Raw genomic sequence first — 27613 nt, 5'->3', positions numbered from 1 at the left:
TAAACTCCCACACTACTCTCTGGAGCCTTTATCACAATCTTAAGTTTAAATTTATTGTTAATTGTTCGTTGTTCAGTTGTTCATGATTTCATTGTTCCCTCTTCCAGACTATAAGTTACATAAAACAGGGACCATGGCTGTTTCGCCCCTGCTGTGTAACAGGTACTGAAAAAATAATGGACGTAACACAGCAAATGAAAAAAGAGGTTGGCCCTTTCTTCTAGAATGGATCTTACTACAGTAGCTATTGGCCTAGGTTAAAAATACTAGATGCCCTGAGAAAGGAGTAAAGATGCTGGTGCTATTTTCTTAGGATTTAGGGCAGGGAGGTTTGCTGTTGAAGATGTTACTTAAAAGTCAGATTTATGGACAGAGAAATACGATACCTGATGGACATAATATTCAAGATCAAAGAGTGCAGCAATCTTCTCTTCTAGGCTGGAGCTGGAACTATTGAACTTGTTGATTAGCCGTACCATGATCTGCATGTCAGTCTCAATGATAACATTCAGCTCCTCAAAGTCCTTCTTCAGCTCCTCGATGGGGCGAAAAAGTCGTTTAACCTTGGCCTGCCTTGCCTAAGAAAATAATTGAAGCAAAGGGGTTAAGTAGATCAATTGGGGACATCTTCCCGAGACAGTCACTATCTACCATGGATGTCCGTTCTCAAAGAACTGCTGCTCCCGGATTCAAAACCTTCTTTCATCTGTACTATCAAAAAATCCTCCCACAGGAATACCTCATTTTATTGAACTTCACTTTGCCACACTTAGAGATGTTAGGTTGTGGCAACCTGCATTTAGCTATTCTATCAGCATCATTTTTTTCTATCAGCATCATTTTTTTCCAACAGCATTTGCTCACTCTGTGTATCTGTGTCACACTTTGGTAATTCTTGCAATATTTCGAACATTTTCATTATTATATTTGTGTTTTATTTAAGGATTTTTTTTTTTTAATTTGTTGAGAGAGAGAGCGAGAGAGCACAGAAGGAGAGGGAAAAGGAGAAGAGACTCCTGCTGAGCAGAGAGCCTGACATGGGACCGGATCCTAGAACCCTGGGATCATGACCTGAGCCGAAGGCAGACCATAACTGACTGAGCCACCCAAATGCCCCTCATTATTATATTTGTTATGGTGATCTATGATCGGTGGTATTTGATATTACTATTGTAGTTGTTTTGGGTGCCACAAACCACACCCATATAAGACACTGAACTTAACTGATAAATGTTTTGTGTATTCTGACTGCTCATTGGTAGGCAATTCCCCCATTGCTCTCCTTCTTCTTGGCCCTGGTCTATTTCCTAAGACACAATGATTTTGAAATTAGGCCAATTAATAACCCCATAATGGCCTCTTAAGTATTCAAGTGAAAGAAGAGTCTCATGTCTCATTTTAAATCAAAAGCTAAGAAATGACTAGTCTTAATGGGGATGGCATGTCAAAAGCTGAGATAACCAAAAGACAGGCCTCTTGTGCCAAACAGTTAGCCAAGTTGTGAATGCAAAGAATTCCTGATGGAAACTGAAAAGCTATTCCAACGGACACACAAATTGTAAGTAAGCAATATATTAGTATTGCTGACATGGAGAAAGTTTTAGTGGTCTGGACAGAGGATCAAACCAGCCACAACAACTCCTTAAACCAAAGCCTAATCCAGAGGTCTTAAAAATCTTGTTAATTCTGTGAAAGTAGAAAGAACATTTGAAGCTAGCAGAGATTGGTTCATGAGGTTTCAGAAAACAAGCCATCTCCATAACAGAAAAGTGCTACGTGAAGCAGCAAATGCTGATACAGAAGATGCAGCAAGTTATCTGGAAGATCTAGCTAATCCATGAGGGTGGCTAGACTCAGGAATAGGTTTTCAATCAAGACAAAGTACCCTTCTATTGGAGGAAGATGCCATCTAGGACCTACATAGCTACAGAGAAGTCAATGCCCAGCTTCAAAGCACACGGTGATTTTCTTGGTAGGGGCTAATGCAACTGCTGACTTTGGGTTGAAATCAATGTTTATTTACTACTCCAAAAATTCTAGGGCCCATAAGAATTAAGCTAAATCTACTTGGCCTGTCCTCTAGAAATGGAACAACAAAGCCTAGATGACAGCTTGTCTACTTACAACATGGTTTACTGAATATGTTAAGACCAACATTGAGACCTGGCAGAAAAAAAAAACAATAAAAAACCACCTTTCAAAATTATTATTTCTTACGGACATGGCACCTGGTCACCCAAGAGCTCTGAGGGAAACGTAAGCTGAGATTAATATTGTTTTCATGCTTGCTAACGTAACATCTATTCTGCAGCCCATGGATGAAGGAGTTATTTAGACTTTCAAGTCTTAATTATAATAATAAGAAAATGTATCTTATAAGGCTATAGTTGCCACAGATAGTGTTTCCTTTAATGGATTTGGGCAAAGTAAACTGAAAACCTGTTGGAAAGTATTCCCCATTCTAGATCTCATTAAGAACGTAACAGGAAGAAGTTAAACTATCAACATGAACAGGAGTTTAGAAGAAGTTGATTCTAGCACTCAAGGATGACTTGACAAGTTCAAGTCTTCAGTGGGGGAAATAAATGCAGATGTGATAGAAATATCAAGAGAATTAGAAGTGGAGCCTGAGGATGTGACTGAACTGTTGCAACATGATAAAACTTTAATGAATGAAAAGCTTCTTATGGATGAGCAAAGAAAGTAGTTTCCTGAAATGGAATCTACTCCTGTTGAACATGCTGTGAAGACTGCTGAAATGACAACAAAGGATTTAAAATACTATAGAAACTCAGCTGATAAAGCAGTCAACGGGTTTGAGAGAGCTGACTCCCATTTTAAGAGCAGTTCTACGGTGGAATAATATTATCAAACTGCATCACATGCTACAGAGAAACTGTTCAGGAAATTGTTCGATGTGGCAAAAGTCACTGCTGTCTTATTTTAAGAAATCACCATAGCTACACTAATGTTCAGCGACCACCACCCTCATCAGTCAATGCCGTCAGCATTGACACAAGACCCTCCACAAGCAGAAGGATTACAACTCACTTATAAGCTCGAGGTGTTTAGCATTTTTTATCAATAAAGTACTTTTTAAAAATTAACATACAATGTATTATTTGTTTCACGGGTACAGGTCTGTGAATCATCAGTCTTACACAATTCACAGCACTCACCATAGCACATACTCGCCCCAATGTCCATCACCCAGCCACCCTGTCCCTCCCTATCCACCCTCTAGTAGCCCTCAGTTTGTTTCCTAAGATTAAGAGTCTCTTATGGGGTGTCTCCCTCCCTGGTTCCATCGTTTCATTTTTCCCTCCCTTCTCCCCACAAACCCCCGCCCTGACTCTCAAATTCCTTGTATCAGAGAGATCATATGATAATTATCTTTCTCTGACTGACTTAGCAATAAAGTATTTTTTGAATTAAGGCATGCATATTGTTTTTTAGACATAATGCTACTGCACATTTAGTAGACCACAGTACAGAGTCACCATAACTCGTACATGCACTGAAACCAAAAAATTAATCTAACTTGATTTATTGCAGTGGTCTAGAACCAAACCCATACTGTCTTCAAGGCATACCCATACCTTCTAAGATGCCCACAGAAGAGAGCCCTCTGCCCCAAAAACACACTCAAGATTTTCCAAGGTTCACTTATTCTAGTCTGACTTCTAATGTTCAAGAAGAATGGAAAGTCTTCTTGCTGCCATCACTGAGGTCAGGGGAAGTAATGCAAGCTCACCTTCAACCTCTAACCTCAGTTGAAAAGGCTAAGGGCTAAGGTGGAGTAATCGGCACCTTGGTTCTGTATCTTCAACAATCATTTAATATCTTTGCTCTGCCCTGCCCAATCCAGCAACATTTTAGGGAAACCCGGATGTAGGAAACTTCAGGTAAAGAGCTGTCAGAGTGGGAGCAATTTGCTGATGAAAATTAAATCACTGTCATTACTGTCGATCTAACTACAGGTATACAATTTGTTCAACTGTTTGAAGTGGCTAAATTACTGTATGTACTATACTCAAGTCTCAATTTTCTCTCAATCCTTCCCCACCCCACACACATACAAAAATTTAAAAAATGAAATTATGCTGGAGGTGAATAAAAGACTTTAATTAGATATTTTATACATCTGACACTTCCATGTTCTTCCCAATTTTAGAGGACAGTGCTTATAAATAGAGTCCAGAAGATCACAGTGGTTTATGTCTCTATCTTCCCAGAAAAATTAAAAGGCAGGAATATTTATAAAAAGTAGAATGATGAGCAGCTGTCAGCTCCAAACTGCTCATCTATTACCTTGGATTTTCTCCCCAGTTACAAGTACTGAAATGAATCAGCCTTTCTTAAAAAAGACCAAGCTCCTAGCAGAGTAATCACATCTATGGGATGTCACATCCTGCTTCTTCAGAATAAAACAACAGTGAAATGCTCCTCCTACATCCAGCTAAAGGACTCTGGATGGCCGCAAAAGGCAGGGCTAAAAGGTCTGGGGAAGTTGAGTCACTGCCTAGCATTGTGGGATGACATAAATTTCAGTTACCACAAATTTCATTTAACTGTAATTGCATGAAGTACAAACTGTTGCTGGCTCTTCAGTCCACAACTCACTAATGTAACATAAATGCTGATGATGATGAGCAGCTGATCATACCACTTCTTTCTAACTCTGACAGGCCACTGCAAATGAGTTCATACACAGAGGTATAGTGTAGTTGTAGTTGTAGGACTTCCTCATCCTCCATTGACAAAACCACATAACATTTCATAAAAATGGGTATGCAAAAGAAAGAAGTGGCCAGGAAAGAAGAAAGTGCTACAAAGAAACTAACAGTGTTAACTCTGAAAGTGAAACTCATATGGAATGTATATGGAGCTACAGAAGAGGCCACAATTTTTGCTTCAACTATCAGTCTTTTTCTTTTTCATTTTTTAAGATTTTATGTATTTTTTTTTTGAGAGAGAGAAAGACAGCGACAGAGGGAACACAAGCAAGGGGAGTGGGAGAGGGGGAGAACAGGCTTCCCACGGAGCAGGGAGCCCGATGCAGGGCTCGATTCCAGGACCCTGGGATCATGACCTGAGCCGAAGGCAGACACTTAATGACTACCACCCAGACGCCCCCAAACATTATTTTTCAAACGTAAAAGAATGATAGTCTATCCTTTCCCCCCTTATTTTCATTCATTTTATTGTTCTTTTCTTCTTCCTGATGATTCCAAGTTTTGTTCTACTGTTATTTCATTTTTACTTGGAGAATATTCTTTAGTCTTTCTTTGAGGTACATCGGCTAGTAACAAATATTTTCAGTTTTCTTTTGTGTAAGAATGTCTTGATTTCGGGGTGCCTGGGTGGCTCAGTGGGTTAAGCCTCTGCCTTCGGCTCAGGTCATGATCTCAGGGTCCCGGGATCGAGCCCCACATCGGGCTCTGCTCAGCAGGGAGCCTGCTTCCCCCTCTCTTTCTGCCTGCCTCTCTGCCTACTTGTGATCTGTCAAATAATTAAATAAAATCTTAAGAAAAAAAAAAAGAATGTCTTGATTTCTCTTTCACCCGTGAAGGATATTTTCATTGGCTATAGAATTCTGATTGAACAGTTTTTTCAGGACTTGAAAATATTGTGCTACATACTCTGGTCTTGGTAGTTTCAAATGAAAAAAATGCACTGTCAATCATTATACCGTAAGCTAGTATTTTTTTTTTCTATCTGTTTTCAATATTTTTTCTGTATTTAATTTTCAGGAAGTTGACTGTGAAGAGTCATGGTGTTGATATCTCTGAGTTTATCCTACTGAAAATTCAGTTTCATCAATCTATTTGTTTATGCTCTTCATCATATTTGGGGATTTTTCCATCCTTATTTCTTACTTTATTTTTTCATTATTTTTCAGTACTCTCTCCTTTCCTAAGACTCCAATGACAGAAATGTTAGCTCCTTCCTTGTAATCACACAGGTCCCTAAGTCTCTGTTCATTTTTTTTTCCTATTTTTAATCATTTCTGTCTTCAAGTTTATTGGTTCTTTTCTTTCCTATTCTGCTACTGAGCCCTAGTCAGTGATTTTTGAACATTTTCAGTTGTATTTTTTCAGTTCTAAAAAATTCATTTGGTTCTTTTTTCTATTATCTGCTTCTTTCCTATAGTTGTCATTTGTTTCAAGAGTGTTCAGAATCATTTCTTGAGTGATTTTTGTAACTGCTTTAAAATCCTTTTTAGGAAATTCAAACTTCTGTGTCATCCCACTGTTGCCATCTATTAACTGTTTTGCTAGGTCAAGGTTTGATTTTTTTTTTTTTTTTTGTATTCTGGACATTTTGGGTATTAGTTTTAAGATTTCTCTAACTTACTGAATCTTCCTTTCAAGCAAACAGTTAAAATGTTTACATTTGGGGCGCCTGGGTGGCTCAGTTGGTTAAGCAGCTGCCTTCAGCTCAGGTCATGATCCCAGAGTCCTGGGATCGAGCCCCGCATTGGGCTCCCTGCTCAGTGGGAAGTCTGCTTCTCCCTCTCCCACTCCCCGTGCTGTGTTCTCTCTCTCAGTGTGTCCCTGTCAAATAAATAAAATCTTTAAAAAAAAAAATTTTTTTTTTTAATGTTTACATTTAATACTCTGGTTCTGTCCTTCTTATATGACTATGACTCTAAGACAACTTAGTTTCCGGACCCTATGCCGTGTTATTTTGGTCTGTTTCCTTTATAACCTGCCAAAAGCACATCTAGAAACCTGGGAGTATTCCACACTGTGTTTCAGTTACCAAATCTTCTGCTCTGTTAATTCTGGTCAATTTTTCACGTGGGTCACCAGAGAATATGGCCAAGGCTTCATTTATGAAATCCCTTTCTCCAGCTCCCTGTCTCCAAAATCCTACCACCATTCTCTAGTTAGGAGGAAAAACATCACCTGCCACCTCTGGACACTATATTGGGACAGAAATCCTTCCTTGGCCTCTTTACCACCCTGCTGGGGAAACTGAAATACTGCTTCACTGATGCTGGTATGAGGGTGGAAGTTCAGGCTCCTCACTTACCCTCACTGACAACGTCCCAAAGTGGGGAGCAAAATGATGCCTCACACTATCTCAGTGCCAAGTAGAAGGTAAGAATATAGATTCTCCATTCACCATAACCCATTTCCCCCCGAACTCCCACCAACACACACAATGGCATCACCTCTGCTCCAAGTGAAAAATCACCTTGGTAGTGTGTAAGACAGGGGAAGACATTCAAATATCCTACTTGGCCTCTACTGATACCACCCCAGCAAGTGAAGCAGCCTGCTACCCCCATGTAGAGGGTAGAAAACCAGGCTCTGCACTTGGTGTCTACTGGTACCACACCAGCAGAGGAAACAGAGAGTAGTCTCTGGTAACATTGGACAGAGGGTAGAAATTCCAGCTCTCTGTTCAAGGCTCACTGATGCCACCTTGGTTAAGGCAGCAGAATACTGCATCACATCCTATCATTGCCATACATAGTGGGTAGAAGTTCAGCCTACCCACTTGGCTTCTGGTGACACCACTTTGGTGTAGGAATAAGAGTGCAGCCTGCTACCACCAAGTAGGAGGTGGAAATCCAAGTTTCCCATTCAACTTCTACTGGTACAAATGTGGGGTGGGAGATTTCCATCATCTCTGGCTAAACTAGGACAGATATTGTCAAAAAGAACATAGCAATGAGCCCCTGATCCACATCTCTAACCATTCATCAGTCAATGGACATTTGGCCTCTTTCCAATAATTTGGCTATTGTTAATAACGCTGCTTAAACATTGGGGGGGCATGTATCCCTTCAAATCAGTATTTTTGTATCCTTTCAGTAAATATCTAGTAGTGCAATAACTGGATCATAAGGTAGTTCTATTTTTAACTTTTTGAGAAACCTCCATACTGTTTTCCAGACTGGCTGCACCAGTTTGCATTTCCATTAACAGTTTAAGAGGGTTCCCCTTTCTCTGCATCCTCACCAACACTTGTTTCCCAAGTTGTTAATTTTAGCCATTCTGACAGCTGTGAGGTTAAAAAATATTTTCTTAATATTCATACTTTTCTATACGAACTTAACTATGGGAAAGAACACCACTAAAAGAGAACAAAAAGAAGAGATGGGGTAGAGTGGGTCTACCACCCACAGAGAAGACATGAATCAGGGGCTTACTGCTATGTTCCCATCAGGCCCACATGAAGCCCAGAGGGGATGATAAGTGAGAATGAGTCCAATCCCTGACCATAGGAACATCAATCTCTGTTCTAAGCACCTAGACACACACCTCTCTCTTCTGCTGACCTCTGCTTCACCAGGTAAGAGGATTTGATTTACCCCACCCTCCTAACCAGTGGTATGATGAAATTTTATCTTTCACCTTCCTACAACCACTGCTGCTCATCTTCTCATACCATATACACTCTCCATACTGGGAGACGTGACTTCACTAAGATGAGGAAAAGACATGTAGGACATGGTCTGCATATTAACACATCCTAATTAGGTCCTCCTCAACACCAAAACCAAAAACCAAAACAAAAGGCTCATTTGTCTCAGAAACGCTTAGCTCTAAATGATCTGAGGGACCTAAGGCTCCTTCCACTTAACATACAAGCTGTCAAGAACCTGATGCTGCCCCTCCAAGATACTGCCCGGATTCTGGGGCACCGGTAGAGAGACAAAGCAAAAGAGGACTGTGAGGAGGATAAGAGGGAGAACTTAGAGAGCTCTCTAAAGTAGCCATCAGAGGAGCTTCTTTCAAGGACAGACCTCAAATGCAAGTGTAAAAAAATGATACGGGAACAGAGCTTGAGTTGTTCAGTCAGTTAAGCATCTGCCTTGGGCTCAGGTCATGATCCCAGGGTCCAGGGCTCAAGTCCCACATCAGGCTCCCTGCTCAGCAAAAAGCCTGCTTCTCCCCTTGCTTGTCCTCTCTGCCAAATTAAAAATAATACACACACACACACACACACACATATTTATTTTTTTTAATGATGTGGGACATTTCTCTGGCTATCACATGAGTTCATGATCCATCTCAAGTTTAAGATTGGGCAGCATTTCTGCCTTTTTTGTCCTTCTCATTCCCTTAGTTTGTACACAAATTTAGAACTAGAGGAAACCTCAGCCATCCTCTTGTTCCACCCCTGTGCTGTACATTTAGGAACATGAACCCTGGAACAGGGAATACATTTGCTACATGTTCAAAGGACATGGACAAGGATCAAGGCTTCCTTCCCAGCCTACCTCCTCTGTTCTTTAAGCTTGTGTCTAATCCAAGTGAAAGTAAGGAGATTTGTGTTTTAATCTCTACTTCCCTCACTCTTGTCTGTAAAAATGAAGAGTATGATTGTCTCTGCTTTGTGCCTCAATTTCCCCAAACATATAATGCAAAGTTAGATCCTAAACAATGAAATGCTCCCAGCATTGGTTTATTTTTTTTTAACTTGTCTATAAAGGATTACTTATTTGGCGTTAACTACCCTTTGAATTATTTTACAGTATTATTATCATAACCCCATGTATATTTTAACAGCTTCAGGCAGAAGTGATTCCCTTCAAGGCTGTCCAGTAGGCTTACTAACTCCCTGGAAAGAGTATCACACACCTTGTCTTCCTTTGAACTCTCCATTTCTGCCCCCTCCTTGAATTTTGCCAGAGCACTCTTGAGGTCCTGAGATGTGTAGGTGTTAGTGTTGATGTCCAGCCTGTCCAAAGAGAAAGTGAGAGTCAGGAAGGAGGCACCATCTTTCCCAAGGAAAAACACCCCCCTACCACCACAGGGGCTGGCACTCCAAAACAAGGTAAGCCAGGCCAGCTCTAACTCAGAGTGCACCACTCTAGCTTTGCCTTTGGTCAGCCACAAGCAAACAGGTAGTCTTACCTTGAAGCTAGAGGAGAAAATACACAGTTGAAGATGGGGTCATTTCATGAAAGAGGAGGAAATGCCTTGAGGCAGATAGAGGCCTACCATGGAGAGAGAGCTCTCAGCCAGCTACACAGGCAGAAGTATGCCTGGAATGTCAGTGTGATGCTGTTCTGACACCATGTGACAGGCAGGACCTCCTGGAGGATAGTGGGCACAAAGGGTATAGCAAGCACCCTATTTATATTCTTCTAGTAAAGGGACCAATGGGGACCGGAGCACCCCCCTATATGGGCCTGGTCTGATTTCACAAGGCAATCTTTCTTCACAAAAAAAGGCTGGATAAAATCACACCTTTAAAACCAACTCCTGGGGGTGCCTGGGTGGTTCAGTGGGTTAAAGCCTCTGCTTTTGGCTCAGGTCATGATCCCAGGGTCCTGGGATCAAGCCCAGCATCAGGCTCTCTGCTCAGCAGGAAGCCTGCTTCCTCCTCTCTCTGCCTGCCTCTGCCTACTTGTGATCTCTCTGTCAAATAAATAAATAAATCTTTAAAAAAATAAAAATTAAAAAAAAAAAATGAAACCAACTCCTGGGCACAGAGAAAATGCAGGAGGTACGCGTCAATCTGACCAAGGAATAAGTTTGAGACATTGAGGACTAGACACAAAGCCAACCATCTTCCAAAGTCGGCCTCTGAGGAGAGGAAGGAAAGAAACAAATGTGGATGTCATCTCAAGAACTTGGCAAAAACTCAAGTGGCACCTTCTCAAAGCCCCCTGGAGCTGATCCAAGCTGTGACTCTTCTTCTTGAGAGAAGGCATTCATGGGATGGGGTGGGTTTTGCCACCAATGGTGACTTCTGATCAGTGAACAAAGAGGTAAGACTAAGAGTAACATAGACAAAGGAAGTGTGGAATGTGGTCTGTGCTTGACGAGACTATCTAGCTCTGGGCAGGGGAAGGGCGTGGCGGGGTGGTTTAAGGATAGCCCAGGACATATATACAGGTGGGGAAGGAAGGGGCTAATGGGCTGCTCTAGGCAAGATAAGCATATCAGTCTAAAAGTCAAGATGTCAGCAGGCCTTAGTGCCTATGAGAGGCACATGCTCTTAGGGCTTTGCTCATTTAGTCTTTGATTCATCCTAGAAACCCCTTAGAGCCCTGAGAAAAATGCTTGTCTTCTCTAAACCTCAATCTTCATAAACTAATTAATAATAGCTAATCACTCCCATTTACTGAACACTTAACCATGTGTCAGTCACTGTTTTAATCCTTTAAAAGTATTATTTCATTCATCTGATTACCACAATTCTACGAGGTAGGGAAGATGACCCCTCTTTCAGAAGAGCATCACCCACTGATAGTAGCATGAGGAAGCCACTGCCCTGCCCCTTATCCCTAAGACAGAGGTATTTGGGGACACAGCCTGAACGGATTACCCCCTCCCTCTTCTAAGACTTGGTCGGAACAAATCCCATCATGCTAATAGCTCTATTCACTGCCTTAAGTGCTGCTCTTCCAGGCCACTTCCCATGATCCATTCTCAGCCCAACCTACACACACATACAAGTGTGTGCATGTGTGACGGCATACACCGACATCAAATCATCTTCAGCTGGTATGCCCACTTCATTCTTCACTCAGAAAAATAGATGCTATCATCAAGAATGCCTTCACATTCCACTCATCCCTCTATATACAAACCTGCACCAAATATACACTGTCTGCTTTCCCCTCTACAGCAAAGGGTAACAGTGTCCCTGCTCCTATTAAACTTATGTACCAGGTTCCACTTCCCTTTTCAAAAGTTTTAACTCCCATAATTATACTGCTCCCTCTTGTCTGCATCTTCATTTTCTCTCTCTGGTTGGATTATTCCTTTGAATATACTAATACTCTTTTGACTCCAGGGTCTCTAATTATCATGCCATTCCCCTTCTCCTCTTCAGAGTAAAACTTTATAACGCATTGTCTTCACTCACTATTCTCATCTTCGTGACTTCTACCTACACTGCCATTTGCTCTAATCCGGATTCAGTTCCCACAGCCTATTAAAACTTCTCATCAAAATTACTAAAGTAATTGACCACCAGATCCCATGGACTCTTCACTCATGTCAACCTCCTCAACCACTGTGTGGCATTTACAAAGTTCACCCCCACCTTGTTGAAACACCCTCCTTCCTAGCTTCTTGTTACTACTTTCTACTGCTGCTTCCCCTTCCTTCCTCCTTCTCTGACTCTTCTTGGTTCCTCATCTCCTACTGAACCCTATATACTTGATTGCTTCGGAGTTCAATCCTGAACAACCTTCTCTATCTCCACATTCTCCACTAGTTCTTTTAAAATACCTGTCAGGCCGGGCACCTGGGTGGCTCAGTTGGTTAAGCATCTGCCTTCAACTCAGGCCATGATCTCAGGGTCCTGAGATCAAGCCCCATGTCAGGATCCCTGCTCGGCAGGGAGTCTGCTTCTCCCTCTTCCTCTGCCCCTCCTCAACCCGCTGCTCATGCTCTCTGTCTCTCAAAAAATAAAATCTTTTTTAAAAAATTAATTAAGATAAAATAAAATATCTGTCAGGCAATGATGCCCAAATTTATATCTTTGACCAATCCTCTCCCCTGAGTACCAGCCAGACTGTGGTACAACTACCTGATGTATCATGGATCTCAGATATTCATCAGGCACCTCAAATTTACTACATGTAAAACATAGGTCTTGATGTTTCTCCCCATCAATCTGCTCCTTTCTCAATCTTTTCTATTTCAATAAATGGTACTTCTAAGAACCTACTTGTGTTAAATCCCAAAATGAGGCTTTATCTCAAATACCTCCCCACTACCTTCCTTCAACCCCTAAATTTTTATAAGCAAGTCCCGCTGGCACCACCTCCAAATTAAATCTCCACACCCAACCACTCTCCATCATGACACTCTAGACTAAGCCACCATTATAACTTCCCTGATCTACTGAAATGACACCCTAATTGTTTCTTTGTGCTGCTTCTTTCGTCCAACCTCAATCTACTTTCCATACACACAGCAACTAGACTGAATTTGCTAAACTACATCATATTTGACTACTCTCCCACCCCAAATCCTCCACTGGCTTTCCATTACAATTCTACTTAACTGAAGACTGCTCAACATGCACCTCCAAACTTCACATGATCTGGCCCCTCATGAGGCTACTCTCCAAAACCATCTATTATGCTTCTTTCTTCTCCTACTCTCTAGTCACCCTGGTCATTTTCCTATTTCCCAAACTTGATGGAGTCTCTTCCTTGACAAAGCTGGATATTCTTCTTTTTCTCTCTGCCTGAGATGCTCTAACCTTTAACTCTTTGCATGACTAAATCCCAGTCATTTTTCAGGTCTCATTTTAAATATCACCTTAATGAGGCCTTCCAAAACCATCCTATTTAAAGTAGACTTCCCTAGGGACTGATTACCTTGCTTATTTCTTCCCTACTTTCTACCACTATCTGTAATTATTTCTCTTGCATTTTTATTTTTCTGTTTTTCTGCCTGCCAGCCCAACACTGGCATCCTGTTTCATTTACTACTATATCTCCAGTACATGGCACATATGCACTCAATAGGTCTTTTGTGAAATTAATGAATGGAGCAAGGAAATGGCTCTGTCTTTGGCCCACTCCCTTAATCACAACGCTGTATTCTACCATGTTAAATGCTCAACTCAAGATGGGAAAACCTGGTTGTACACTGTCCTTCATCACTCTGAACCGAAGACAGTGATTCAAAGAAGATGGTTGTTCCAGGGCAAAAAAGACCGATACAATGTTGGGATGTTGACAGGGATATGAACTAAAACCAGTGGAGATGACAATGCCTAAGACAAAAATAGCAAGAGAAAACCCAACTGCTAGGAACCAAATATATACTGAAGGCAGTGCCAGGAGAGGCCTCTGAAACACGTCAGAGTCAGATGCCTTATCCCAGATTTTAGAGCCCAGAGTCATTACAGCTCTAGTTAACAGTGTGTGGCCAGTCATATATCCAGCAGAACTGGCGGACAGGCTGCCATGATGCTAAATGGACAGGCTGCCATCACATGCTAAATGGACCGTACCCATTTCTCCTTAGCCAGTGGTTCTAAACTCTGTGATCATCAACCTCTTTGACAATCTGATGGAAAGCTGTGGGCCTTGTCTTCTTGTCCCCTGAACAGAATGAGCAGATAAGCAAACTACTCTAAAAATTGTGGAAATGAGCCCTGCCCTTTGGCCACCATTCCCATTCTGGTACTGAAGAGCCAGGAAGACAATTTTAAGTAGAATTGGAGGAGCCCAAGATGAGGTCCACAGCAGAAGGAAGAAGTCACCATCAGAGGTGGCCAGAGATTCACTGAGTTTACAGCAGTGAAACCCACACCACTTTGTCCATGGTTTTGGTTGCTGTTTAGACAAGTTTGCCACTACTAATAAATGCGGAGAAGGAAGAGGATATGTCCAATATACCCTGGAGGCTATTCCAGACCAGAACCCTCAGAAACATTCTGAAGGAGAAAAGTAAAGAGGCAGAAATAGAACAAGTGTCTCTCTCTTATGGTGTGCCTATTACAGACCACACGAATAATTTTGATTTCTAGCCTAAAAAGATAAAAGCAACTGACAAAGCATTTAGCAATCTTACTGAAGATCTATGGTCAGGTACTGGAAAAAGAACTTTCCACAGTACTAAAATCAACAAATTCCAAGTTAATCAAGCTCCTAATTCAATATTCTTAAACCAAGAATAAAATAAGCTTTTTATTTAGAAAATAGGACTTGGCACAGAGGTGATAAAAGACCTCGTGACGTACTCTGAGACACTGATCTATGCATGCATATATGTGTGTGCTAGGGATCAGGGAGCTTGGCAGGGGTTACAACAATGAAATTTTATTCTTTCTTCGATGGCTGTGAGAAATTAATCATCATATGGTCTCCAGGTATAAACCTGTCAAGAGAGATGGGGGAAGATAAAGATCCACCCCAGTTGGGAGTGACTGTGTGGAGGGCAAATATCTCCTTATCACAATATATAATCAAATTTTCTAACAGTAAAAAACACCCACATCTGAGCAGGCTGCTCTGTGGGGTTGTGGGTGCCATAGGACTGAAGGTACATAAGGACAGGCTGAATAACCTTTTGTTGAGTACATCAAAGAAATGACTCAGGTAAGAATTGGGTCTCTCCTTTAACTTCTGGCTCTTATCTAACTGCAGAATATGGTTGAATAACGAAAATTCGAGGACTAACACTAACCCAGCTCAATCCATTACTGACTGTCAATACTTGCATGCACTTAGAACAGGGGCATCAACTCTTTGTTATGACCACATAATATTTTAGGTTTTATGGGCCTTATGGTAATCATCCCAACTAACTCAACTCTGCCAGCTAATAGGAAAGTGGACACAAACCATACATAAATGAATGAGCATAACTGTGTTCCAATAAAACTTTATTTATGGACATTGAAATCTCTAAGAGCTATGAAATATCATTCTTTTGCTATTTTCCAACCATTAAAAAATGTTAAAAACAACTTAGCTGTGGGCGGCACAAAAACAAGCAGCAGTCCCAGTATGGCCCACAGCTCATAATTTGCTGGTCCCTGTGTTAGAAACCTCATGATTGGTATTTACGACCTTTAAAATTACCCAAATCTAGCAGCCCCTGCAAACCACATGCCTATTCCTCCCTCACATAAAAAAGAACTTGCAAGTAATACTTACTAATTCAAGGCAAAGAATAGAAAAATAGACAAATTGCCCAAAATCAAATACTCTAAACCGGTTATTAAAAAATAAAGCAATCTGGGGCGCCTGGGTGGCTCAGTGGGTTAAAGCCTCTGCCTTCGGCTCAGGTCATGATCTCAGGGTCCTGGGATCGAGCCCCGCATCGGGCTCTCTGCTCTGCGAGGAGCCTGCTTCCCTCTCTCTCTGCCTGCCTCTCTGCCTACTTGTGATCTCTCTCTGTCAAATAAATAAATAAAATCTTTAAAAAAATAAATAAATAAAGCAATCTCTTACCATTGGAGAACTTTTATCCTGCAAGAAAGCCTGTTTAACACGGACTAACAAGAGGAAAAGTTAGTCTGAATTAAAGACTTTAAAATGTAATTTTATTGTTCACCAAGGAAGTATTACTGCAAAGCAGAAGGCCTAACAGGCCTGTTTTAATGAATAGATGACTCATCTGTAATCAGCACATTAATTGTTGGGATTCAAATGGGTGCTCTTAAAGTACTGGGAAAAATAGCTTCATTTTTAAAGCAGGTTAAGCATTCCCCCTACAGCCCTTTCTAAAGTATCAATTTGCTTTGCAAACCAATTCTTTCCGTAGATTCTACAAGTAAACTTCTAAAAAACCTTGACAGATTTATCACAAATTCTAGACTACTAAACTTCTAATTTTTAAAAAAGCCACAGGAATTTGGGTAAGAAACATTATATTGTCATTACTTTCAGTATTACAAAATCAATGTTGTCAACCTCCCAGTCCCTAGGGTCATCACTGTACCTTCTGCCTTTTTTCAACCCTTTCAAATTACTTCGGAACTTGTCCTCTTCTTGAAGTTTCACTTCTCTTGCCCCAGTCTGGAGATTCAGCCGCACATGGGATCCTGCAGGGACAGCCTGCCCTAAAAGCCAAGAAGAAAGAGGGCTCATGAGGCAGACAGTCTTCAAAGGGACACTGCAATGAAATGTTTGGCTAACAAGCCAACAGAATTTATTAATTCGTGAAGACCAGATTTTGCTGTGTTCCACTGCCTGACTCCATCCATCTCTCTAACACACACACATACCTCACACATATTTTCTCCTTTTGCTAATACATATCAAATTAAGGGAATGAGGCAGATGGGCAAGGGGATCTGCACTTCAATCAAGAGACCAATAACTCCAGTTAGAACCTGCATCTTTAAGCTATTCTGTTTTCTTTAAACTGCGCTGTAATAAGCCTTTCTGTTAATGTGCAGGTGAATAGTAAATATCTACTCACCCTTAAGGACGTGGCTACATCACTGCATCCTTCATGACATGCTTCTTGCCCCTCCCCAACAGTCCCAGACAACCCCAGCGAGCCTGCCATTCCACCAAGCTTAGACATCACCACCTTCTTCTATTCATCATCAGGCTCCTTCTGTGAGGCTCTCTCCCTGATGAGCACAGGGACTATATCTCTTCCTATTTTATTTCCCAAGCCCCCAGACCAGGGTGTGATTGGAAGGTAAGAGGACAGAGCAAGCCAAGGAGGCAGGGAATGGAATCAACAGAAACTAGAAACTAAATATCTATGCCCAACCATCTCAGAAGAGACAATCCACTAACTGAAAAAACAAGTAATGTGAATGGATGGACTATTTGTACACAGTGTACAAAATTACTCAAAGACAGCTGAAAAGCAGGTAAAGACACTACAAAAAAAGAACTACAGGCCGGTATCTCTGACGAACTCAGATGCAAAGATTCTCCACAAAATATTAGTGAACTAAATCCAACAATACATTAAGAAAGTCATTTACCATGATCCAGTGAGATTTACTCCTTGGGTGCACAGGTGGTTCAATATTTGCATATCAATGAACGTGACAGGTCACATGGACAAGAGAAAGCATAAAAACTCATTTCAGGGGCGCCTGGGTGGCTCAGTGGGTTAAGCCGCTGCCTTCGGCTCAGGTCATGATCCCAAGTCCTGGGTTCAAGCCCCACATCGGGCTTTCTGCTCAGCGGGGAGCCTGCTTCCTCCTCTCTCTCTCTGCCCGCCTCTCTGCCTGCTTGTGATTTCTCTCTGTCAAATAAATAAATAAAATCTTTAAAAAAAAAAAAAAAAAAACTCATTTCAAGAGATGCAGAAAAAGTATATGACAAAATACAATATCCATTCACGATAAAAACCCTCAACAAATCAGATCTAGAGGAAACATACCTTAATATAATAAAGCCCATCTATGAAAAACCCAGAGGTAATATCATCTTCAATGCAAAAAAACTGAGAGCTTGCCCCCTAAGATCAGAAACAAGACAAGAACATCCACTGCTGCCACTTTTATTCAACAGAGTACTAGAAGTCCTAGCCACAGCAATCAGACAAGAAGAAATAAAAGGCATCCAAATCAGTAAAGAAGTAAAACTTCCATAATTTGCAGATGACATGATACTATATGTAGAAAATCTTAAGACCACACTAAAATATTACTAGACCTGATAAATGAGTTTAGTCAAGTCACAGGATACAAAATCAATATACAGAAATCTGATGCATTTCTATACACTAATAATGAAGTTCAGAAAGAGAAATTAAGAAAACAATCTCACTTATGATTGTACCAAAAATAATAAGATACTTAAGAATATAACTAAACAAACAGATGAAAGACTCATGCTCTGAAAACTGTAATACTGATGAAAGATGCCAAAGAAGGGACCCTTGGGTGGTTCAGTCGGTTAAGCATCTGCTTTTGACTCAGGTCATGATCCCAGGGTCCTGGGATCAAGTCCCACAACAGATTCTGCTTTGCAGGGAGCCAGCTTCTCCCTCTGCCTGCTGCTCCCCCTGTTTGTGCGCTCTCTCTTTCTCTCTCTCTCTGACAGACAGATGGATAGATAGATAAGACATAAACAAGTGGAAAGATATTCATTCCATGCTCATGGATTGGAAGAACAAATATTGTTACAATGTCCATACTACTCAAAGAAATCTACATATTTAATGTAATCCCTAACAAAACACCAAAAGCATTTTTCATAGAGCTGGAGCAAATAATCCTAATATTTGTGTGGCAACACAAAGACCCTGAATACCCAAAGCAATTTTGAAAAAGAAGTAAACTGGAAATATAACAATACCAGATTTGAAGATATACTACAAAGCTGCAGTAATTAAAACAGTATGGTACTGGCACAAAAATGGACACAGAGATTAATAGAATAGTGTCCAGATAAACCCACAATTATACGGTCAAGTAATGTATGACAAAGGAGGCAAAAATATACAGTGGCAAAAAGACAGTCTCTTTAACAAACGGCATTGGGAAAACTGGACCACCTTCTTACGCTATGCACAAAAATAAACATAAAATAAATTAAGAACCTAAATGTGAGAACTGAAACCATAAAAATCCTAGAGCAGAGCACAGGCAGTGATTTCTTTGACACTGGCTGTAAGAACATTTTTCCAGATATGTCTCCTAAGCCAAGGGAAACAAAAACAAAAGTAAACTACAGGGATTAGATCAAAATAAAATGCTTCTCCATAGCAAAAGAAGCAACAAAACAAGATGACAACTTACTGAACAGAAGATATTGCAAGTGATATACCCGCTAAGAGGTTAGTATCCAAAATACATATGAAGAACTTACACAACTCAACACCAAAAGAAAACAAATAATCCATTTGAAAAATGGGCAGAAAACTCTGCACTAGTGGTGGGAATGCAAACTGCTGCAGCCACAGCGCCATTAGGAAATAGTATAGAGGTTCCTCAAAAATTAAAAATAGAATTACCATGCAATCCAGTAATTCCACTATTGAGTATTTACACATAGAATACAAAAACACTAATTTGAAAAGATATATGCACCCTTATGTTTACCACAGCATTATTTAAATGGCCAAAATATGGACATAACCCAAGTGTCCATCAACAGATAAATGGATAAGAAAGATGTGGTATATGTATATACAATGGCATGTTACTCAGATATAGAGAAGAATGAAATCTTGCCATTTACAACAACATGAATCTAGAGGACATAATGCTAAGTGAAATAAGTCAATCGGAGAAAGACAAATACCGTACGATTTCAACTCATATGTGGTATTTAACAAACAAAACAAACAAGAGACAAAAAACTAGATTCTTAAATATAGACAACACACAGTTACTAGAGGGGAAGTGGGTGAGGATGTAGGCAAAACAGGTAAAGGGGATGAAGAGTATACCTATCATGATGAGCACTGAGTAATATAGAGACATCACTATATTGTACACCAAAAACTAATATAATACCGTATGTTAACTATACTGGAAATACACAAGAATTTTTTAAAAACATTGTTTAAAAAGCAAGTGTGCAAGATCACATACTATAAACAGATTGTTACCCAGCAACTACTATATACCAGCTACTGTGGCAGGTTCTAAGAATACAAAGAGGAATGTTAATGGCCACAGGGATAGAAAATTTTAGGGAAAGGGTTCAAGATATTAGAAATCTAGAAGAAATCCTGCTCTGTGCTTTCTCCTGCCAGAGGATGGCATGGCCTTGCTGATGCTGAATTTGATTCAAGGATCAAAAAAGGATGACAATATTTTAAAAATTCCTTTAAGGGAAGCATATAGCACGAGTTCTCTCAGAACTCAGATCAGGTGAACCTTAAGTATAAAAAGGTAATGAGGTAGCAAGATTTCAAGTTTTCTCAATTCTGGCAGAACCACAGTGAACTCCAAGTTCTACTGACCACTGTGTCTCCACCAGAGAACTAAAGAGCCAGGGAAACACCATGCCAAGACAAGCTGTTTGGTTCCTGTTGCCCCCACTTCAGTAGGGAGTTTCTGTATCTTTGGCTAAAAAAATTAATGGGAACTTAAGTACATGAGTATATGTACATAACCATCTTCTTCTAACCTCAAAAGCAACCAAAATGCTTCAAGGTTTAAAAAAAAATGCCCAAAGTAGAGTGGGGAAAACTTCCTCTGGGGAGGCTTCCTGAATAAGGTTAAACTAGCGGTTGAATGAGGCAAAAAGGCTGGGAAAATAGGGAATCCAAAATAGAGCTGTGCGTGCAAAGACTCAGACACACAAACTGACAGGCTACCTTCAGGCAGCCAGGAGCAAACGAATCAGGGAGAACTGGAAAGACTGTGGAGGCAGCTGAGGACAAGATGAGGCCAACTGGTGGCAAGAACAAGGAACTGGCAACTTCTATGCTTTTCCCAGGATCATGGGGCAAGAGGTATCTTCTTCAGCATTAATCTCTCCATGTGTGAAGGCAAGAGGTTGTCTCACCTGGAGAGATCCCAAACTGACAAAACAACAGAGTATCTTCCTGGCCTAAAGGCTAATAAGCAGGCCATCCTTGATATTTCCTTTACCTCACCATCCCCCATACCCAATGCATCTCTAAAACCTAGTGATTTTTCCTGTTACAACGTCTCTTGAATTCATTCTATCCTCCTCACCATTGCTCTTGTCCAAACCATCACCATGTCTCTTCTGGACAGTGCCACAGCCTTCCAGTGGACTCCCTAATCCATTCTTAGCTCCTGGTCCAACTGTTCTTTACAAAAAACAGTTTGAGGGTTTTGTTGTTGTTGTTGTTGTTTTTAAATACAAATCTGACTATGTCATTACCTTGTTTCAAACCTTTTAAGGGCTTCTGACTTCTCTCAAAATAAAGTTGAAAGTCCTCATGGTGGTCAATGAGGCCCATTAGTATCTAGCCCCTGCCTGCCTTTTCAGCCTTGTCCACTCCCCATTCTCCTTTTTCATTCCATGAAAGAAGCTTGTTTATTCCTACCATGGGGCCATTCCACTTGCTGTTCGCTTTGCCCAGAAGGCTCTTTCCAACCCCAGCCTATCTCCTCAACTTCCCAATCCCAGCTAACAGTTACTTCCTCTGAGTGGTATCCTCTATTTTCCCAGACCAGACCCGGCTGATCCCACTCCCTACATTCTTTCGCAGCACCATGGACCTTTTCTTTACAGCAGTTACGCAATCAGTGGTTACAGTTTAGCTTTTTTAATTCATCTGATAAAAAGAAATGGTCACCATTTTATCCCCAGGGCCTATCCTATGGTCTAGCACACAGTAAATCCTCAATAATTATTTGCTGAGTAAAGATTAAAAATGAAAAAGAGGAAATCCTAGCTCATCTAGAGGTGTGTGGAAAGGCCAAAAAGGATTTTTACTAGCTCAAGAGGATTCAAAATAATTACTCTTGTTAATAGTTTCTTTTGTAGTAATACTACTAGTAGTAATACAAGAGTAGCACTTTGAAATTTTGACTTTTGATCAAAATTAGAAATGGACAAGGTGAAAAAAAGTACGTGACTAATAGTTTCAAAACATAACAGGTTATATAATATGCCAAAGTGGCCAAGGAATAGACTAGAATCTTATGTGAATCCACTTATTTTATTTGGGGAAAATTCCAAAATTACTCCCTTCACATAAGCCACCACAGGGGGCAAGAGCAACCACAATAGCATTAACTTAAAATACAGGTTACGCTCATTTAAGATACACAAAACCAGCAATGGCAGTGGCAGAGGCAGCAGAAAACAGAATATTTTAAATGTTTCCACCCCACTGGGAAGAAGGCCAATTTAGCATGCAACTTGACCTGCATCCTTCTAGGGCTTCTATGAAGGGACCGGGACACTCAAAGAGCAGAGTGGATGCAAAAAGTCACAAGGTACATTCAGGTCAAGAGTCAGCAATTGCAAGGTGGAAGGCAAGGGGGAAGGCAGAAAATATGACAGGGATCCAGAAAGGCCCCTCAAACAGGCCTGCAAAGCCTACTGTGTCAATGTCCCTACCACTGGCCCTCTGGGGACAAACCATGGCCTGAATAAACAGTCTCTGACAAAAGGAAACACTGTCCAAATTAAGTAAGGCCACATCATACTTGAATTTTGATGCCCACTGAGAGTCTGTCACTGACTTCAATCATAGTCCAAGACCCAGATAATAACTCTTGCTTTTCCATGGGGGAAAATCTGTGGTGGACTGCATTATTGTCACCAACTGTCCCCCCCTTTGCCTGTATCCACACCCTTTGTCAGGTGACCTTGCAGCACCTCCTACCATGGTGGAGTACTTTCCTACCCCTTGACTCTGGACTTTGTTTATGATGTGCTTCAACCACTGGGATGTCAGCAAACACGCCACAGCGATTTGAAATGTGCTTGTATGTTTTGCTAGTCTTTTGGAATTCTATCACCACCATGAGAAATGTTCGCCAGCATTCTGGTCTGAGAAGGATGAGACCCATGGAGCAAATGTGGACCCCAACTGCAAAACGGAGCTAAGCCCAGCTGAGCCTAGCCATGGTAAACCAGGTCTAGCTGATCTACAGACACATGAGCAAGAATAAACGACTGGATTTCTTTTATAACTTATTACTCTGAACTACCTTTAAACTTACACAAAAACTGCAAAAATAATACAATTTCCATATATTATTGCTCACACAGCCTTTCCCAATGTTAATAGCATTAATTTAACATAGTAACATAGTCATAGATAACTATTCCAACTGGGAAATTAACAATAACGTTAACCAAACTATAAAGATCCTTTTTCAAGCCTTACCAGTTTTTCCACCATGCCCTTTTTTGTTCCAGGATTCCATATGGCCTTTGGTTGTTATTTCTCCCCCATTTCCTGTAGTATGCAAGAATCCCTCAGCCTTCCCTTGTCTTTTATAATCCTGACATCATCAAGGAATACTGATCAGTTTTTCAGGATTGTTTGGGTCTTCTCATGATTAAACTGAGGTCATGAATCCTTGACAGAATCACCAAGTACAGGACACAGATTCTTGGTGCATTACATTGCAAAGTATGTGGTGTTAATAATCTTATGACTGGTGATATCAGACTTGATCAACTAATAAAAAGTAGTACCTACTGAGCTTTTTATACTGTAGTAAACAAAAATCAGAGCAGACTACCAAACTGAAAAGAATAGCTTGGCCACTTCTCAACAACTTAAAAGTTACCATATGAAGCCAGCAACTCCACACCTAGGTGTATACCCAAAAAAATTTTTAAAAATGTGTTCACCAAAAACGTGTACATGAATGCTCACTGTAGCATCATTTATAACAGCTAAAATGCAGAAACAACCCTAATGTCCATCAACCAATAAATGAAGAAAAAGTGGTATATACATATGGTAGAATACTATTCAACCATTAAAAGAAATGAAATACTGACAAATACAATGTGGATGAACCTTGGATACATTATGTTCAGTGAAAGAAGACAGATAAGAAAAGTCACATATCAGACAGTTCCTTTTAAATGAAATTCCAAAAGAGGCAAATCAAACAACAGTACATGGGTGGTTGTCAGGAGCTAGGGGGAGGAAGGAATGGGATGTGCCTGCTAATTGGGATGGAGTTTCTTTTGGGGCTGATGAAAATGTTCTGGAATTAGACTGTGCTAATTGTTGTACAGTACTGTGCATATACCAAAAGCCACAGAATTGTTAAAAAAATTACAAGGGAAATTCTTTGAGATTATAGAAATCCCTTTTCTTCTCAAACCGCACCATTAGAGGAATCCTTCTGCAACAACTACCACCGTGTTGATGGTCTAATGGCGATTTTCTACTTCCTTCCTTTCTAATATATTAATTGAGATTTCAAGGACAGAAAGAAGCAGGGCACAATGAATACAGACACCTATATCACGTAACTGTTGCTTTTTTGTCACAATTGCTTAACAGAAGCAATGTTACAAACAGAAACATAATACACAAAATGTTACAAACAGAAACATAATATGTCAGTTCTAAGTATTTCCATATGCACCTCTCAAAAAATATAAAGAAAATTTGCTACAAAAAAGAGGCAATACAATGGCACTAAATTCATATCTCTCAATAGTTACCCTAAATGTAAATGGGCTAAATGCCCCAATCAAAAAACACAGTATATCAGAATGGATAAAAAAACAAAACCCATCAATATGCTGTCTACAAGAAACTTATTTTAGACACAAAGACACCTCCAGATTTAAAGTGAGGGGGTGAAAAACAATTTACCACGCTAATGGACATCAAAAGAAAGCTGGGGTGGCAATCTTTTTATCAGATAAATTAGATTTTAAGCCAAAGACTGTAATAAGATGTGAGGAAGGGCATTATATTATACTCAAAGTATCTGTCCAACAAGAAGATCTAACAATTTTAAATATCTATGCCTCTAACATGGGAGCAGCCAACTACATAAACCAATTAATAACAAAATCAAAGAAACACATCAACAATAATATAATAATAGTAGGGAACTTTAACAGCCCCCTCACTGAAATGGACAGATCATCCAAACAAAAGATCAACAAGGAAATAAAGGCCTTAAATGACACACTGTACCAGATGGACATCACAGATACATTCAGAACATTCCATCCCAAAGCAACAGAATACACATTCTTCTCTACTGCACATGGATCATTCTCCAGAATAGATCACATCCTGAGTCACAAATCAGGTCTCAACCAGCACCAAAAGATTGGGATCATTCCCTGCATATTTTCAGACCTCAATCACAAGAGGAAATCTGGAAAGAACCCAAATACATAGAAACTAAAGAGCATCCTACTAAAGAATGAATGGGTCAACCAGGAAATTAAAGAAGAATTGAAAAAATTCATGGAAACAAATGAAAATGAAAACACAACTGTTCAAAATCTGTGGGACACAGCAAAGGCAGTCCTGAGAAGGAAAATATATAGCAATACAAGCCTTTCTCAAGAAATAAGAAAGGTCTCAAATACACAACCTAACCCTACACGTAAAGGAGCTGGAAAAAGAACAGCAAAGAAAGCCTAAACCCAGCAGGAGAAGAGAAATCATAAAGATCAGAGCAGAAATCAATGAAATAGAAACCAAAAAAACAATAGAACAAATCAATGAAACTAGGAGCTGGTTCTCTGAAAGAATTAATAAGATCGATAAACCCTTGGCCAGACTTATCAAAAAGAAAAAAGAAAGGACCCAAATAAACAAAATCATGAATGAAAGAGGAGAGATCACAACCAAACCAAAGAAATACAAACAATTATAAGAACATATTATGAGCAACTATATGCCAGCAAATTTGACAATCTGGAAGAAATGGATGCATTCCTAGAGAGGTATAAACTACCAAAACTGAACCAGGAAGAAATAGAAAACCTGAACAGACCCATAACCAGTAAGGAAATTGAAGCAGTCACCAAAAATCTCCAAACAAACAAGAGCCCAGGGCCAGATGGTTCCCCAGGGAAATTCTAACAAGCATTTAAAGAAGAATTAATTCCTATGCTCCAGAAACGGTTCCAAAAAATAGAAATGGAAGAAAAACTTCCAAACTCATTTCATGAGGCCAGAATTCTTTCAAAAAAGAAAATTACAGATGAATATCCTTGATGAACACAGATGCGAAAATTCTCACCAAAATACTAGCCAATAGGATCCAACAGTACATTAAAAGGATTATTCACCATGACCAAGTGGGATTGATTCCAGGGCTGCAAGATTGGTTCAACATCTGCAAATTAATAAATGTGATACAATACATTAATAAAAGAAAGAACAAGAACCATATGATACTCTCAATAGATGCTAAAAAAGCATTTGACAAAGTGCAGCATCCTTTCTTGATCAGAACTCTTCAAAGTATAGGGATAGAGACTACATATGTCAATATCATCAAAGCCATCTATGAAAAACACCCAGCAAATATCATTCTCAATGGAGAAAAACTGAGAGTTTTTCCGCTAAGGTCAGGAACACGGCAGGGATGTCCATTATCACCACTGCTATTCAACAGAGTACTAGAAGTCCTAGCCTCAGCAATCAGACAACAAAAAGAAATTAAAGGCATCCAATTGGCAAAGAAGTCAAACTATCACTCTTTGCAGATGATAAGATACTTTATGTGGAAAACCCAAAAGACTCCACTCCAAATCTGCTAGAACTTGTACAGGAATTCAGTAAAGTGTCAGGAAATAAAATCAATGCACAGAAATCAATTGCATTTCTATACACCAACAACAAGACAGAAGAAAGAGAAATTAAGGAGCCAAACCCATTTACAATGGCACCCCAAACCTTAAGGTACCTAGGAATAAACCTAACCAAAGAGGCAAAGAATCTGAACTCAGAAAACTACAAAGTACTCATGAAAGAAATTGAGGAAGACACAAAGAAATGGAAAAATGTTCCATGCTCATGGATTGGAAGAACAAATATTGTGAAAATGTCTATGCTACCTAAAGCAATCTACACGTTTAATGCAATCCCTATCAAAATAACATCCTTTTTTTTTTTTTTCAAAGAAATGGAACAAATAATCCTAAAACTTATATGGAACCAGAAAAGACCCTGAATGGCCAGAGGAATGTTGAAAAAGAAAGCCAAAGTTGGTGGCATCACAATTCCAGACTTCAAGCTCTATTACAAAGCTGTCATCATCAAGATAGTATGGTACTGGCACAAAAACAGACACATAGATCAATGGAACAGAATAGATAGCCCAGGAATAGACCCTCAACTCTATGGTCAACTAATCTTTGACAAAGCAGGAAAGAATGTCCAATGGAATAAAGACAGTGTCTTCAACAAATGGTGTAGGGAAAATTGGACAGCCACATGCGGAAAAACGAAATGGACCATTTCCTTACACCACACACAAAAATAGACTCCAAATGGATGAAGGACCTCAATGTGAGAAAGAAATCCATCAAAATCCTTGAGGAGAACACACACAGCAACTTCTTCGGCCTCAGCCACAGCAACTTCTTCCTAGAAACATCGCCAAAGGCAATGGAAGCAAGGGCAAAAATCAACTATTGGGACTTCATCAAGATCAAAAGCTTTTGCACAACAAAGGAAACAGTCAACAAAACCAAAAGACAACTGACAGAATGGGAGAAGATATTTGCAAATGACATATCAGATAAAGGGTTAGTATCCAAAATCTATAAAGAACTTATCAAACTCAACACCCAAAGAACAAATAATCCAAT

General features: G+C 40.0%; 1 protein-coding gene across 3 annotated transcripts in view; it reads right to left on the bottom strand.

Moving 5' to 3' along the window:
* The window catches only part of LOC111141025 (SIL1 nucleotide exchange factor), a 224463-nt gene that overhangs the window by 82801 nt on the left and 114049 nt on the right, over window positions 1-27613 (bottom strand). For all 3 annotated transcript variants that reach the window (XM_022493351.1, XM_022493352.1, XM_022493350.1), the window contains exons 4-6: window positions 16386-16506; window positions 9600-9699; window positions 387-578 (exon numbers count right to left, since the gene is read on the bottom strand). In XM_022493351.1, the coding sequence (XP_022349059.1) occupies window positions 387-578; window positions 9600-9699; window positions 16386-16506 (413 nt within the window). The remainder of the gene's footprint in view (window positions 1-386; window positions 579-9599; window positions 9700-16385; window positions 16507-27613) is intronic.

This window comes from Enhydra lutris, unplaced genomic scaffold, assembly GCF_002288905.1.
Source record: "Enhydra lutris kenyoni isolate GAN:26980312 unplaced genomic scaffold, ASM228890v2 scaffoldscaffold5, whole genome shotgun sequence".
Taxonomy (NCBI): domain Eukaryota; kingdom Metazoa; phylum Chordata; class Mammalia; order Carnivora; family Mustelidae; genus Enhydra; species Enhydra lutris.
The sequence above is the reverse complement of the archived record's forward strand: the minus strand, read 5'-3'. Positions and strand labels throughout refer to the sequence as shown.